A 15448-nucleotide genomic window follows, 5' to 3' on the forward strand; every position below is an offset into this window, starting at 1 on the left:
ACAGAAGGCTATAGAAGCTGGGTCGTTAAGTATGTTCAAGGCTAAGGTAGACAGATTTTTACTCAATAAGGGAATCAAGGATTATGGGGAGAAGGCAGGAAAGTGGAATTGAAGATTATCCTATCAGATCAGTCATGATCTAATTGAATGGCAGAGCAGACTCAATGGGTCGAATAGCCTATTTCTGCTCTAATGTCTTCTGGCCTTTACAGCAAAATTATTAATTATCCCTTTCTGTTGCATAACACTTGATCTAATATAGTCTGTTCCCTAGTCTGTTCCTCAACATACTGTTCTAGAAAACCATTCCTTACACACTCCCGAAACTTGTCCTCCACAGCATTAGTGCTCATCAGATTTACCAAATCTGTATGCTGATTGAAGTCACCCATGGTTACCGTATTACCCATATTCTCTAATCTCCTGATTAATACCATGCCCCAGTTTACCACTACAGTACGGTGGCCTGTAAAAAACTCCGGCCCTTTGTTGTTTCTTAGCTCCATCCAAACAGATTCCACATTTTTTTCTTCCAATCTGTGATCCTCCCATACTAATGTACTGATCCCATCCCTTATTATCAACGCAACGCAACCTCCTGTATCTTTTTTCCTATCCTTCCTAAATGATGAATACCCTTGAATATTCAGTTCCCATTACTGGTCACCCTGGAGCCATGTTTCTGTAATAGCAATTAAATCATGACCACCCATTTCTATTTGTGCCTTTAAAGTATCTATCTTGTGAATCTAAAGCATCTATCTTGGGAAAGGCCGTGGATGTCGTCTACATGGATTTTAGTAAAGCATTTGACAAGGTCCCTCATGGTAGGCTGGTGCAAAAGGTTAAATCTCACGGGATCAAAGGTGAACTAGCTAGATGGGTACAGAACTGGCTTGGCCATAGAAGACAGAGGGTAGCAGTGGAGGGGTCTTTTTCTGATTGGAGGTCTGTGACGAGTGGTGTTCCGCAGGGCTCTGTACTGGGACCTCTGCTGTTTGTGATATATATATACAAATGATTTGTAAGATGATGTAGCTGGTCTGATTAGTAAGTTTGCGGACGACACAAAGATTGCTGGAGTTGCGGATAATGATGAACATTGTCAGAGAAAACAGCAGGATATAGATAGGCTGGAAAATTGGGCGGAGAAATGGCAGATGGAATTTAATCCAGATAAATGCGAAGTGATGCATTTTGGTAGATCTAATGCGGGGGGAGCTATACAATAAATGGCAGAACCATCAGGAGTATAGACACACAGAGGGATCTGGGTGTGCAAGTCCACAGATCCTTAAAGGTGGCAACACAGGTGGAAAAGGTGGTGAAAAAGGCATATGGCATGCTTGCCTTTATTGGACGGGGCAGAGAGTATAAAAGTTGGCATATGATGTTGCAGTTATATAGAACGTTGGTTAGGCCACATTTGGAATACTGCGTTCAGTTCTGGTCGCCACACTACCAGGACGTGGAGGCTTTGGAGAGAGTGCAGAAAAGGTTTACCAGGATGTTGTCTGGTATGGAGGGTATTAGTTATGAGATGAGATTGAGTAAACTAGGGTTGTTCTCCCTGGAAGGACGGAGGTTGAGGGGCGACCTAATAGAAGTTTATAAAATTATGAAGGGCATAGATAGGGTGAACAGTTGGAAGCTTTTTCCCAGGTCAGAAATGACAAACACAAGGGGTCACAAGTTCAAGGTAAGGGGGGGCAAAGTTCAATACGGATATGCGAGGGACGTATTTTACACAGAGGGTGGTGGGGGCCTGGAATGCACTACCAAGCAAGGTGGTTGGGGCAGACACGCTAGGATCATTTAAGACTTATCTAGATAGCCACATAAACAGACTGGGAATAGAGGGATACAAACGGATGGTCTAGTTAGGAACACATGATCGGTGCAGGCTTGGAGGGCCAAAGGGCCTGTTCCTGTGCTGTATTGTTCTTTGAATGCTGCCTGCATTCATGTAGAGTGCCTTTAACTTTGCCTTTTTAACAGTATTCCTCATTCTAAGCCTAGTTAATGCTTGCCTTCGTTTTGCCGGCCTTCTCTTTTGCTTGCTACTTCTCAGCTTTACTTCCTTCCAATCTGAGCCACCCCTCAGGTTCCTGTTCCCCCAGACAAGCTAGTTTAAACCCTCCCCCACAGCACTAAATTTCCCTGCGAGGATATTAATCCTAATCCCGTTAAGTTGTAACCCATCCAGTTTGCACAGATCCTACTTGCCCCAGAACCGGTCCCAATGTCTCAGAAGTCTGATGTCCAGCTTCCTACACCATTTCTCCGGCCACCTGTCCAATCGCTCAATCCTCCTATTCCTATGCTCATGAGCACCTGGCAATGGGAGTAATCCTAAAATTACTGCTTTTGAGGTTCTGCTTTTTAGTTTCCTTCCTCTCTCTAAAATCAGCTTTTAGGACCTCATCCCTTTTTCTACCTGTGTCATTGGTCAGAAAGTGGACCTTCTGTGAATAGCCAGTAAATTCTGGCTATTCACTCTCCCTCCGAAGGATGGCCTGTAGCCACTGCTAACATCATTGACCTTGGCACCAGGGAGCATCACACCATCCTGGAGTCACACTTACAGCTGCAGATCCCGACTCTTCTCCCTCCCCTCCTGGGAAGCAGGGCCACCCATCGTGCCACAGTCATTGTTCTGGCTGAACTAAAGAGAAACTGTTTCCAATGGCTGAATGGTTGATAATCAGTTCTAATGGTGATTAGCAGAAGAACCAGAGGCAAGATGAGGAAAAATTGTTTTATGCAACAAGTTGCTAGGATTTGGAAGGATGGTGGATACAGATTCAACAGTAGTCTTCAACAGGAAACTAGGACACATTTTTGAAAGAGAAAAATTGCAGGGTAAAGGGGCAGAGCTGGGGGGTGGGACTAATTAAATTGCTCTTTGAAAGAACTGGCACACTCGATTGGCCAAATGGCCACCTTCTGTTTTGTTTTATTCTATGATTAAAGTTTCCTGAAATATGATTTCTTGGGAGTTATGGAATCAGTCCATTTATGTAATGTAAGTGGTTCCTCCAAACTGTATGGAATAAGAGAGCAAAGTTGATTGTGTTTTGGCATTGGTAAAATAAATGTTCGCTCAGAATCTTACTGAGCCCGGCTGGGATCAGGGCCCTGAATGGGAAACTACAGGAAATCAGACATCTTCCTTGCATTACAGTGTGCAGCAGGATGTCAGGACATCACTATGAGGCTCACAGACTCCACACCTAGGCAGGAAGCCTTCTTTAGTTAATCAGTTAATAGTTAACTGGCAATGCACAGGCACACTGACTGTCAGCAGGAGCAGTATATTGAGTACCATTGTGCTGAGTGTCAGGCACATGGCTGCACCCACTGACCGCTCATACCTGTTCTCAGCCATGCCCTGGGTAGAAAGGGAAAACAACTGGGAGTCAGCGAACAGAAAGGAGGTCACGGAATGCAGAAAGAAAATTTAAACCCTCAACCTTACATTCACAAATAACTTGGACCGGTCTACCTGATGCTGTTACTAATATTGAGACATTCGTCAAGTATCGGGGGTAATGCAGCAAAGACTGGAAAATTGAGGTGTGGTCCAGATTGGCCAATCGAATGGTGGAATGGAATAGAGGGGCAGAATGGCAACATGGAAACAAGCTATATGGCCCAAGAGGCTCAGGCCAATGTTTGTGCTCTACACAACTCTCCTCGTACCCAACTTTGCGCGCTCCATCAACATAACCTTCTATTCCTTTCTCCTTCACCTAGCTTTCCCTTTATTAACCTACTCTCGTTCCTAGATAACTGGCACTGTTGTGGTCCATCACATTCTGTATAGAGGCATCAACAGAGTTTTATTAGGTGAGAGGATTAACGGATATAAAATCAAGGTTGCTCAATGGGGATGGGGTACATGATCTAATGAATGGTCTCCTCCTGTTCTAGTGTATCCTACACTGTATTCTACTAATACTGCATATCAGCTGCTAAACACACACCCTTGGTTCTAATTTATATTTGAGCTGCTGCCCATAGTGGAACAGAAGCCAGCTTATACCTCTTGCACCTTTCCAATACAGTGCGGCCTCGTTATAACGCGATGGTTGGGGTCCATAAAATGTTATCGCGAAAAAAGCGGGGTCGCACTAAATTTGCCAATTTTTTGCGGAAAAAAAGGGTCCAATGATTCATCGCATTATATCTGAATTCGCACTAAATCGGGGCGCATTAAATTGGGGTTCCACTGTACTTACAAAATCCTGTTGGATGTCATCAAAGTCCTTCCCATACTTCTCCAGTGCTTCTTCAAACAGGTTGGCCTCTGAAGCCGACCACTCTTCCATTTCATCCCGACACAGCACTGGGCCGCCCTGTGGAACCAGTGCAGAGATGGCCTGCGAAACCTCATAGGTGCTTTTGTACAAGGTATCCATGGCATGAAACTGGCAAATTTGAGGGGAGAAAAAGCAGGTAAGTGAAAGTGGTCACAAACAAAACTTCACAAATTGCCTGAGTGACTCCTCCTCTTCACTGTGAGAGAGATGGATGGGAGTTTCATGAGAATCCCATCCCCCTACTCAGAGACTCAATCAGAACAAATGCTTGAGCGTTATTATTTAAAAGACAAAATATACGAATGAGGAAATGAAGACCACCTCAAATACCAGTCAATGAGAAATGGGCAGTATTTCATCAGGTGGTAGATTCATCTGGGTGGCTTAATGAAAGTTTACGAATGGCTAATGAAATTCCAATGGCAGGTCACTTCGGTACGGTGGAAAACGTAGGTCAAAATACTGAAACAGCAGGATTTATAAAGATGTGGTTAAATTATACCAGACATGTCAGGTCGTGGGGAGACTCCAATTGGCGATTAAACCTCCACCTTTACTCCGATACCAGTTTTTGAAGAACCGTTTAACTGGGTCTTAATAGATTGTGTAGGACCCCTACCTAAAACTAGAAATGGGAATTGGTATCTTTTAACAATTATGGATGTTTCAAACAATATTTCCTGAGCAGTGCCTTTGAGGAGGATTACAGTGAAAATGGTAATGGAAAAGTTGTTTCAATTCTTTACATGGTATATACTGTCCAATGAAATACAATCAAATACTAATACTAGGGGGCATGTACTTAAGGTGAGAAGGGGAAAGTTCAAAGGAGATGTGAGGGGCAAGTTTTTGACACAGAGAGTGGTGGTCTCTGGAACACGCTGCCAGGGGAGGTGCTGGAGGCAGAAACGATAGGGGCGTTTAAGGGGCTTTTAGATAAGCACAGGAACATGCAAGGAATAGAGAGATATGGACCAATGGCAGACAGAAGGGATTAGTTTAATTTGGCGTCATGTTTGGCACAACATCGTGGGCCAAAGGACCTGTTCCTGTGCTGTACTGTTCTAAGTTCAAATCAGGGCTCAATTTTTTATCACAAATATTCAAAGAAAGAATGAATAGTTTGGAAAGAAAATATTCTGAATTTTCAGTTCATCATTCACAATCACAACAAGCATTAGAAAGATGGCATCAGACTTAAAAGTCCATGAAAAAAGCTTTTTGTTAGGAATATCCTAATGATTGGGATAAAGGGATTCCATTTTTACTGTTTGCTATTAAGGCTGCCCCTAATGATCCACAGGACTCAGTCCTTTTGAACTGATATGTGGGCATGAGGTGTGTGATGAAATATTATATTTTAAAAATTTTTTGCAATATCACTGTGGTATACTGGGAAAGAGGCTTGTGTGTGTATGTGTACGTGGTGTGACTAATTTAATTAGATTGAAGGGGGACCGTAAGATTAAACACATCAAAAAGGGGTTAGGTGTGAAAGGAAACATTTTGAAATGGAGATGACGAGGCTAAGATGGGATACCAATGAGCAGGATGAATGGAAATTTGCATTGAGAAGATAAGGAAAGTGACTTGAAGTTTAACTATTATATTTCAAAAGAAAAATGCATAATTGGTGAAGATCTTAAATTATTAAATCAAAGCATTAAGTTTATTTACCCAAAAGGAGTAGCCACAAAATAACATGAAAGATCTGTATATTCTGGGAGAGGAAACTTCCAAAGGGATGTAAAAACAATAGATCTAAAGATGAAATGGGAACAACATATTTTAAGAGAGATTTAAGGCTGTATTGATTGGTGTGGCCAGGAGACTTTGAAGAGTAAGTGTGCTGAAACAGACTTGCAAAGAAAAGCAGCCTGCAGCCACCTTCAGAGAAAGCAAGTGTTGTGTCTGCAAGATTTTGATTCAAGTTTTGGTTTTCTAGTATCGAGTAGAAGCCTGTGAAATACTCCCCCTTGTAGCAACAATGGATATTTGTGGCAATCTTACTGGAATTCATACAGAGAAAATCTGAGGAGATTACTGCTTAAGGGGGACATTTAGCTCTGAGTTTAACTAAATAGAAATCTTGTGGGAAATATTTGTTGAACTAACGTTAACTGCATAAATGTAATCTGGAGTGTTTAAGTTTTTTTAAAAATAAATGTTTAAATTTAAGATTTAAAATCTCCAAACGTGGTTTGAAATTTTTGGTCCTGTATTCAGTGCAGATAACAAAATACAAATTGTAAATCATTGTGATAGCTTGTTCAAATTTCCTTTTGGGATTTGGGCAGCCTGCAATTACCACCTGCCATATCACAACAGGTGAGAAGACCATGTAAACTGAATAAGGAAAAATTTATAAACCAAAGTTCAAAGGCTACACTGTTGACCTATGCGTCAAATTTCTGGGGAAGATTTAACCAAAATGTGTAAGTTGGCCAAAGAGTATTTGAAAATCTTTCAACGAACAATGAGAGCTAGGGCAGATAAAAATTCCAATTCTTGAAATTCTGTTGCTGGAAGTGTTTGTGTTGTTACCTGTCTCAGGTGAACCATAAAAGCAGGATTTACTGGACTTTGCCAAATCGAAAAGAAGCTGAATAATGTAAATTATTTTGTGAGTACTCTAGACAGGAGGAAATGTCAGTGACTGTTTCACGTTAACATGTTAAAGCAAAATTATGACAGGGAAGGTAGTCAGGAGAGGAATATGTTTACAGTAGTAAAAGTACAGTGCGGCCCCGTTATAATGCGATGGTTGGGGTCCATAAAAGCGTGGTCGCGAAAAAAGAGGGGTCGCGCTAAATTTGTCAATTATTAGCGGAAAAAAAGGGTCCAATGAAACCATCGCGTTATATCTGAATTCACGCTAAATCGGGGCGCGTTAAATCGGGATTCCACTGTAGTAGGGAGTGAACTTAAAATATCAGAGCTATTTGAGAAAGAATCAGAAATCAAAAATTTTAAAGTTGATCCTCTAACATTTAGATTGGATAATACGGAGCTACTTAAAAATTTAGATGCAATATTGTGCAATTTTCCAGAAAAATTTCCAGACTTGTGAAAAGTTTTTCCAACTCATAAATTGATTTGTATCAATAGGCCAGGGAAAACGTCTTTGCCCATACATGATGTTAACATGGGGGTTGCGTCACCCAAAAACAATATCCTTATAGACTCAATCCAGAGAAGCTAGCCCAAGTGATGGAAGAGATCATGTTGATGATGGAGAATGGCACTTTTGAACCGAGTCATAGCAGCTGGAGCTCACCCACTGCAATGGTACCAAAGCCAGATGGATCACAACAATTATGTTTAGACTATCACAAAGTTAATATGGTCACAAAGGCAGATTCATATCCGATTCCATGATTAGAAGACTGCATTGAGCAGATTGGACAAGAAAGGTTTGTTACAATAATTTACTTATTGAACGGGTATTGGCAAGTTTTATTGACCGATATGGTCAAAGAAATATCAGCGTTCGTAGCCTTGGTTGGCTTTATCAATGTTGAATTATGTCTTTCAGAAAGTACTAGCACTGTCTCAGCACAGTACTGGGGTGCCAGCCTAGATTTGTGCTCAAGTCTTGGAAGTGGAAGTTAAATCCATGACCCTCTGGCTCTGGAGGCAAGAGTGCTATCAACTGAGACATAGCTGAAATTACCGAACATAGTGAAGCTTAAGGGTAGAAACATCCAAGAATATTAGATCATGTCAGTCTAAAAAAGGCTACCTTTGTAGGTTACTTCACCTTAAGAGCATGCCCATATATTTTTTAAACGCAAGTGTTTCCACTTTTACCACCCTTTCAAGCAAAAAGTTCTAATCCTTCACCACCTTCTTGGTGAAAAACATTATTCCTAAACTCCCCTCTAATGCTTCATCCAATTACTTTAAATCAATCTCGCCCTATCAGGTTTTAGATACTAAATTAAATCTTTCCTCTGCCAAAAAAAAGCAGTGTCTCCAATCTTTTCTCATAGCTAAAATGTTATATTCCTGGCAATATTCTTGTAAATCCATCAGCTGAGACTGTAGGCAAACTATGGAGAATACAGTCAACATGAGGAGCAATGAGCAATCACATGGTATTTCTTACCTGGGTGATATCCCTGGAGGCAGCTGCTGCACTCATGTGTAAACTGGGTTGTCTCACTGAACTACTGCAGTCTAAAGCACGGGCAAATGTACCTACAGACCTAGAAAGGACAAAAGATGATTGCACATCGTCACTGTTTGTTTGGACATGGCAGTTCCAAGAAAAAAAAGCTTCCTTTCATTGTAATTTACATGTTGCTTCCTGGCAGTATGGGCAATGTGTGACTCCAGTCCACACCCAAATGGCTAACTCTTAACTGCACTCTCAGTTGTATCAAACTGCGCATTCTAGCAATACCTTCACCGCACAGACTGCAGGGGTTCATGAGGGCAGTCCACTTCCACCTACTCAACAGCAACAAAAGATGGAGAATAAATGTTAGCCTAGTCAGCAATACCCACCTCCAAAAATTATTACGTATAAAGGAAAAAACCCAGAGATGTTGAGACTAATTGTAGCACCAGTTGAAATCAGTTAAGATATGGTTCGAACCTGGACACTCTGGGCGGGATTTTCCAGCCACGCTCACTCCAGGCTCAGAAAATCCCACCTGAGGTCAACCTTTGCATGGTTCGTGTCCCGGCCCCTATGATTCCCATGGTGGACGGGACAGGAAAATTCCACCCTCTAGATCTGTACATTAAGAATTGAACTATACCAGTTTTTGTATTCACTGTGGGAAGCATTCTCCTAGTAATTACCAATTCACTTTATTCAATAACACAGAAACTTAGGAGTCCCATTCTGTTCTATTTCCTTTAGGTCTCCTTGCCAGAAATTACAAAGGGCACAGAAGCCCCAAGGGCTCCATTTAGTAGACACACAATAAGTTCACTGAATGGCACAATAATGAAGTTCAACAGCATTGCGGAGCAAAGCTCAATATCACTGAATGACAAAACGCAACAAGACTTGGGATATGGATCCCAGAACTGAGCCTGAAATTCCTCATCAGGCAACCAGATTCCTTTCAACATTGCACCAACTTTAAAAACAGTCGACTGTGATTGATTTTCACTCCATGTGTTATTGGCTACGTCATCAGGACTCACCGAGCGACAACTAAGAACTGGTCAATCTGTTTGTCTGTAAGTGGGGTGTTGCCATCCCAGATCTTGGCTTCCATTTTGGACTGATCTCTTCCATCCTCCTCTCCTATAATACAAGAAATTCAGTGATATAGCTCATCAAACCATAAAGAAATGGTGGGAAAACACCAGAAGCTTAAAGCAGTTGAATGTATAAAATCCGAGTGTCTCCAGAACAGTGGTGAAAAGATACAGATATGCACAATCCAAAGTAGTTAGTGTAAGAGGAGTAATCTTCATCATACAATCCAGGAACCATCTGCTACCCATCTTCCCCTTGATTCTCATTAGCTACGCTGCTCCACTTTGCCTCTGGTCCTCTATTTACTGATGGTGGGAATAACTGGAGCATGGGAAGCAAAGGAATGCCTACCGTGGAATGGGCCATCCCCGTACCACATTCTATATTGTGAAAACTGTGACAGTACTTTCTGCCTGATTATAGATAATGCAAAACAGATTATAGGGCCACATAGGAGGTTTGTTCATAAAACTAAGGCACATGGTATTCAAGGTAGTGGCTCTGGACTGATTGGAAGTTAATCAAAGGACCAGATGGTTTTAAGCAGTACACCCAGGGGTCATTGTGGGGACCACTGCTACTACAACAATGATATGGACTTGAAGCCACATCTAAATCTGGAGACAACACAAAGGCAGTGAATTTTGACAGGGCTTCTCCCATTCCCTCACACTAAGTTGAGCGGAAACCCTCTTTCCAGGAATAAATGGGAACATGGTCAACTGAGAACAGGACTGGAAGTGAAAAATGGACATAGGTTCATAGATAGGGCAAATAATTTTTAGATGATATTTAAAGAGATTACACAATTTGGGAGGAGGAATGAGAGAACATGCTAAAATATTAGAAAGGAATAGAGAAACAAGGAGCTTTTGGAGTTTGGCTACCCCAAAAAGTGGAAGGGCAGATCATAAAAGCCCAAAGAAAAACGGAGTCTGAGGTTTTACAAATAGTGTTGGCCATTTTGGTCTAGAGGAGATTTCAGATATGAAGTCAAGTTTAAGATGTTTGAGAATTCATTCCCAAAGGTCTTGACTAAAAAAAAAAGAGCTGAAGCCACTGGAAGAGTAGGGCAGAAGGCATTTAGCCAAGGAAGAAATAAAGAACTCGCATTTACATAGCATCTTTCCCAAACTCTCAGATCATCCTAAAGCATTACACAGCCAATTAAATATTTTGAAGAATAGGGAAAGGACATTGGTCAAATCAGCTTGAGAGACTGAGGAAATAATTACCACTTTCCAGTGATATTCACATGTGCAATGCCATAACTGTCTCACTCATGCAAGTCCAGCAAGGGTTGTTGCAAGGAAAGCTCGCAACTAGGAGGGCCTTAGATGATTGGATTAGCAGGTCGATGCCTGGACAAGGATAGCTAGAGTGGAGCAGAGATCAACACTTTTTCTCCTTGTTATAAAACAGCAGAGCAAAAACAGAGCAGTTTGTCAGGTGGTGGGTAGGAACTGAGCCACAATGAGTTCAAGGTTTCTTATCCAGCCTGAGCAATCCAGTTTCAGAGAAATCTTTCTTCTCGAGTTCTTTGCTTGAAGGCAGGCTCTCTGCGATTATTTGCCAAATCATATGGGAGGATGGAGGCAAAACCCTGGGTCTGCCTCAACTGGAACAGGGATCGAATCCTGTGCTTTTGGAGATAAGCTGGTCACATGCTAACACTCTAGTCAACTGATCTACCTGCGCCTCTTCAAAGAAAGTACCAATCAGGAAAGTTGAAGGTATTCTGCTAACAGGGACTGTTTCTCATCCTTTGTTATTCTGTATATCACAAAGAGTGCAATGAAAAACATTCAAATTCACCATTAATGTTAGTGTTTATTTATGCATTGAGCGTAAAATAAATTAGTCTGTTGGTTGGTTTGCAATTTGCTCTGTCCCAATGAAGTGACCTCTGTCCGCCTTTCAGAAAATAAGAGAAATGACCACGAGGAACCCACATAATCTTACTCTATCACATTCATGCAATAAAAGCTTTCCACAGGAACATCCTGTCATATCATTCTATCATTGATTCTGGGCAGCAAAGGTGAACTTCTGATCAAAAGGGACCTGGGGTTCACTTAGGGGACTGTATAGTTATGCTGGACCCAAGAGGACATCGAATGGAAATCCAAAATGTATAATGAGGATCAAGTCTGAATGGATAGCTCTTTTGAAGAGTTCAGTGACCTCTGTCTTCTGACTCAGTAACAGCCCAATCACAAATCAGCGTTGCCATGAATAGAGATGCTCACATGCCAAACCCATTGACTATTTACCTTCTTTCAGTAGGTCTGTAATGTCTGCCTGGTATTGGGGACCAACACGGATCTCTCCCTTGTCTGCCAAGAGAGTCTTAAGTTGTGGATCATAGACGAGCGAGTAAAAAAAAGTGTCCTGGAGAGAAAGGAATCAAACATTCAGTGCAAACCCACATGAAGCATGTCTGCCAGCCCTGAGATTGAAATACTAAGTGCATTTGAATGAACAAAAGACACCAGCATCTGCTAACTTAAACTTCTATTAACAATTGACCATATCCCTTGTTCTTCTAATGAAGAATGAATGTTGTGGCATGGAGTATTTTCTACTTTATGTTCACAGGTTTAGACACAGAGTAAAGCTGTCTTTAAATACTCCCATCAAACAGTCACAGGGTAGGAACATCACAGATGAATTTAGAGTCTTGAGTTTAACAGCACAAAGCAGCCCTTCAGCCCATCATGTATGAGCTGCCCATCAAGCACCTTTCTATTCTAATCCCATTTTCCAGCACTTGATCCGTAGCTTTGTATGCTGTGGCGTTTCACATGCTCACGTAAATGCTTCTTAAATGTTGAGGGTTCCTGCCTTTACCACCCTTGCAGGCACTGAGTTCCATATTCCCAACACCCTCTGGATGAAAAGGTTTTTACGTAAATCCCCTCTAAATCTCTTGCCTTTTATCTTAAATCTATGCCTCTGATTATTGACTCTTCTCCTGGGGGGAAATAGTTCCTTCCTATCTACCCTATCTATGTCCCTCATAATTTTGTACACCTCAATCAAGTTCCCCCCAAAGCTTTCTCTGCCCTAAGAAAAATAACCTCAGCCTAACCTGGATTAGGTAGAATAAAACTCCCTCTACAATGATTCATCAAACATTCTCAGGCCAGGTATAGTATTGGTGAGGAAAAACATTCTCTGCACCAATGTTTCTCAATCTTATTGCTTTTGAACTCCCATCCCATGTTATAAACATAATATACGTATTGTTTCTTATAAAATCGTTCTATAATTAAACATATTGAGCAGGATTTTCCGGCCACGCTCACGCCAAAACCGGAAAATCCCGCTCAAGGTCAACGGACCTGTGCATAGTCCACCCCGCTCCTCACCTGTGGCAGGTGGGATAGGAAAATTCCCCACGTAGGGGCGAATCTCCCATCCCGCTGTGCTGATTTTTTAGCGATCAAGCTGGCCAGCAATCAGGAGGCCGGCAGACAGGGGCCACTGCACGTGCACTGATCTCGGCGCTGACAGATCGGCGCTTGCGCAGTGGCCCACTCAGCGCTATGCTGCCAGGCTCTCCAACGGGGATAAGCCCTACCCTCAGCTTTGCAACTGGATATACACTAGTGCACTCTGCAGTGCACAGAGTGTGGGAGATTTTTTTTTAAACACCCACTGAAAAAACCAGCATGATTTATTTCAGTTTTTGCACACAGAATTTGACACACAGAATATTTTTGGGAGAATTGCCTCCATTATTCTTAATGTGAGTAGTTTGATTAATTGCAAAATCTCCAATGCAGGACAGAAGGAGTGCTACGCTGAGGGAGATTGAAACTGGAGGCAACAGGTGAATCATGAGATTTTTGTATCCTTCAAACAGGTTAAAGGGGGTCTTAAAAAATCCTGCTTAATACACAATGATGTTATAGACTTAAGCAATGTTCTTTCGACACATAGTAGCTTAGTAGAATTCAAAATATTCCTGATTAGGACCTGATTAACGCAGCAGACAATTCAGGAAACAATCCTGAGATAGTGCACCAGTGTTGGGACATTCAACAAGTTTTTTCAGTACTGTGGAAGAATCCCATAATGCTAGTGATATTTGGAGCTACATTTCTGAATGAGCAAAACATCCTCTAATGTATATACAGTTGTTCAGTCAATTTATTACACAGATGGTTTGAAACGTGGTCATATATTAACCCCAACCCCTTTAATCAATAACCTGGAAGTTAGATGCTATTTTATTTTTCTACTACTGTCAAGTCAGAGACAACAGGATGTGGTCTGAACCATGGCCCTAAACCCCAACGTTACATCAGACTGAGTAGGTATAAAGAAGAAGCTCTCCTTTGATGTCACTATTGTTATAGCTGGTTATTTATTATTCACTGGCTGCTGCTCCTTAACAAATGAATTGAGGAAATCTGCTACCTTTTTGATGCTGCTATGATAAACTCAATATGTTCCTGGGTGGTCCAGCGCTAATGCATTTCTCTGTATTGATCACCCTGCTCTATCATGTCTGAAACTCAACAATGTCTCCATGATCTAATCTAACCCCAGCTGGAACTGGTGCTGAATGGCTTCACCTATCATCTAAAAAACTCATCTAAAGTTCCAAATAAATTGGACAACTGGTTCAGCCGCATTTGACCACGATGGCACAGTGGTTAGCACTGCTGCTTCACAGCGCCAGGGACTCGGGTTTGATTCCTGGCTTGGGTCACTGTCTGTGTGGAGACTGCACGTTCTCCCCGTGTCTGCGTGGGTTTCCTCGCACAGTCAAGAGGATGTGCTGGTTAGGTGCATTGGCCATGCTAAATTCTCCCTCAGTGTAACCCAAACAGGTGCCAGAGTGTGGCGACTAGGGGATTTTCACAGTAACTTCATTGCAGTGTTAATGTAAGCCTGCTTGTGACACTAATAAATAAACTTTTAAACTTTTTTTTAAACAGAAGTGTGAGAAATTTGTTCAGGAGGGCAACAGATTGAGAGGGTGGAGGAATCAAGTTTCTGTTGGTAATTTTTGATGAACTCCTTGAAACTTTCTCAGGAACCTGAGGGGACTGTGACCCTTGTTCTACATTGTCCTATTAAACACTCCCAGGGCAGATACAACACTGGTTAGGAACAGAAAAAAACTCTCTTAATATTGCCCCATTAAACATTCCTAAGGCAGCTACAGCACATGTACAGAGTAAAGCTCTCTCTGCACTGTCCCAACAAACACTCCCAGGACAGGTACAGTATGGATTAGATAAAATGCCTCATTTTCCAAAAATCTAGAATTGATAACTCCCTCCTCGTGTAGATGGGGATACGGGGGTTTGAAGCATTTGGGGGCAGCTTTTTCCTTCCACTGAGTGGATAACCCTAGGATTGGCTGACCCTTCTGCTTGGCGGAGGGGAGGGGATGGGTGTATACCCCGGTAACAACCGATCCTCCCAGAGTTCAGTAGGATTCCTGTTCATTTCCTCTCTTCAACTAAAATCAGTGACTTAGCTGATGTAGTATCCCAAAGACCGAACACAAGCCCACGACCCATCACTCGATAGTACTGCTTGTATTTTTCTCACAGGTTTATTTGGTAGCAAAAGCCACACAAGCTTTCGAGGCTCTAAGCCCCTTCTTCAGGTGAGTGGGAATTCTGTTCACAAACAGAACTTATAAAGACACAGACTCAATTTACATGAATAATGGTTGGAATGCGAATACTTACAACTAATCCAGTCTGGAAGAAGGGGCTTAGAGCCTCGAAAGCTTGTGTGGCTTTTGCTACCAAATAAACCTGTTGGACTTTAACCTGGTGTTGTTAAACTTCTTACTGTGTTTACCCCAGTCCAACGCCGGCATCTCCACATCATGTATTTTTCTCCACAGAGCCTGCACATTGCCCTTTAATCTCCAGCGTGT

At 42.0% G+C, this 15448-nt stretch overlaps 1 protein-coding gene across 1 annotated transcript in view; it reads right to left on the reverse strand.

Moving 5' to 3' along the window:
• LOC144506992 (metastasis-associated protein MTA1-like) overlaps positions 1–15448 on the reverse strand; it is a 187692-nt gene that overhangs the window by 58966 nt on the left and 113278 nt on the right. Inside the window, exons 5-8 of the mRNA XM_078233501.1 lie at positions 11814–11931; positions 9483–9585; positions 8431–8530; positions 4242–4430 (exon numbers count right to left, since the gene is read on the reverse strand). Coding sequence (XP_078089627.1) covers positions 4242–4430; positions 8431–8530; positions 9483–9585; positions 11814–11931 — 510 coding nt within the window. The remainder of the gene's footprint in view (positions 1–4241; positions 4431–8430; positions 8531–9482; positions 9586–11813; positions 11932–15448) is intronic.

The sequence above is a fragment of the Mustelus asterias genome, chromosome 18 (genome assembly GCF_964213995.1).
Source record: "Mustelus asterias chromosome 18, sMusAst1.hap1.1, whole genome shotgun sequence".
Classification (NCBI taxonomy): Eukaryota; Metazoa; Chordata; class Chondrichthyes; order Carcharhiniformes; family Triakidae; genus Mustelus; species Mustelus asterias.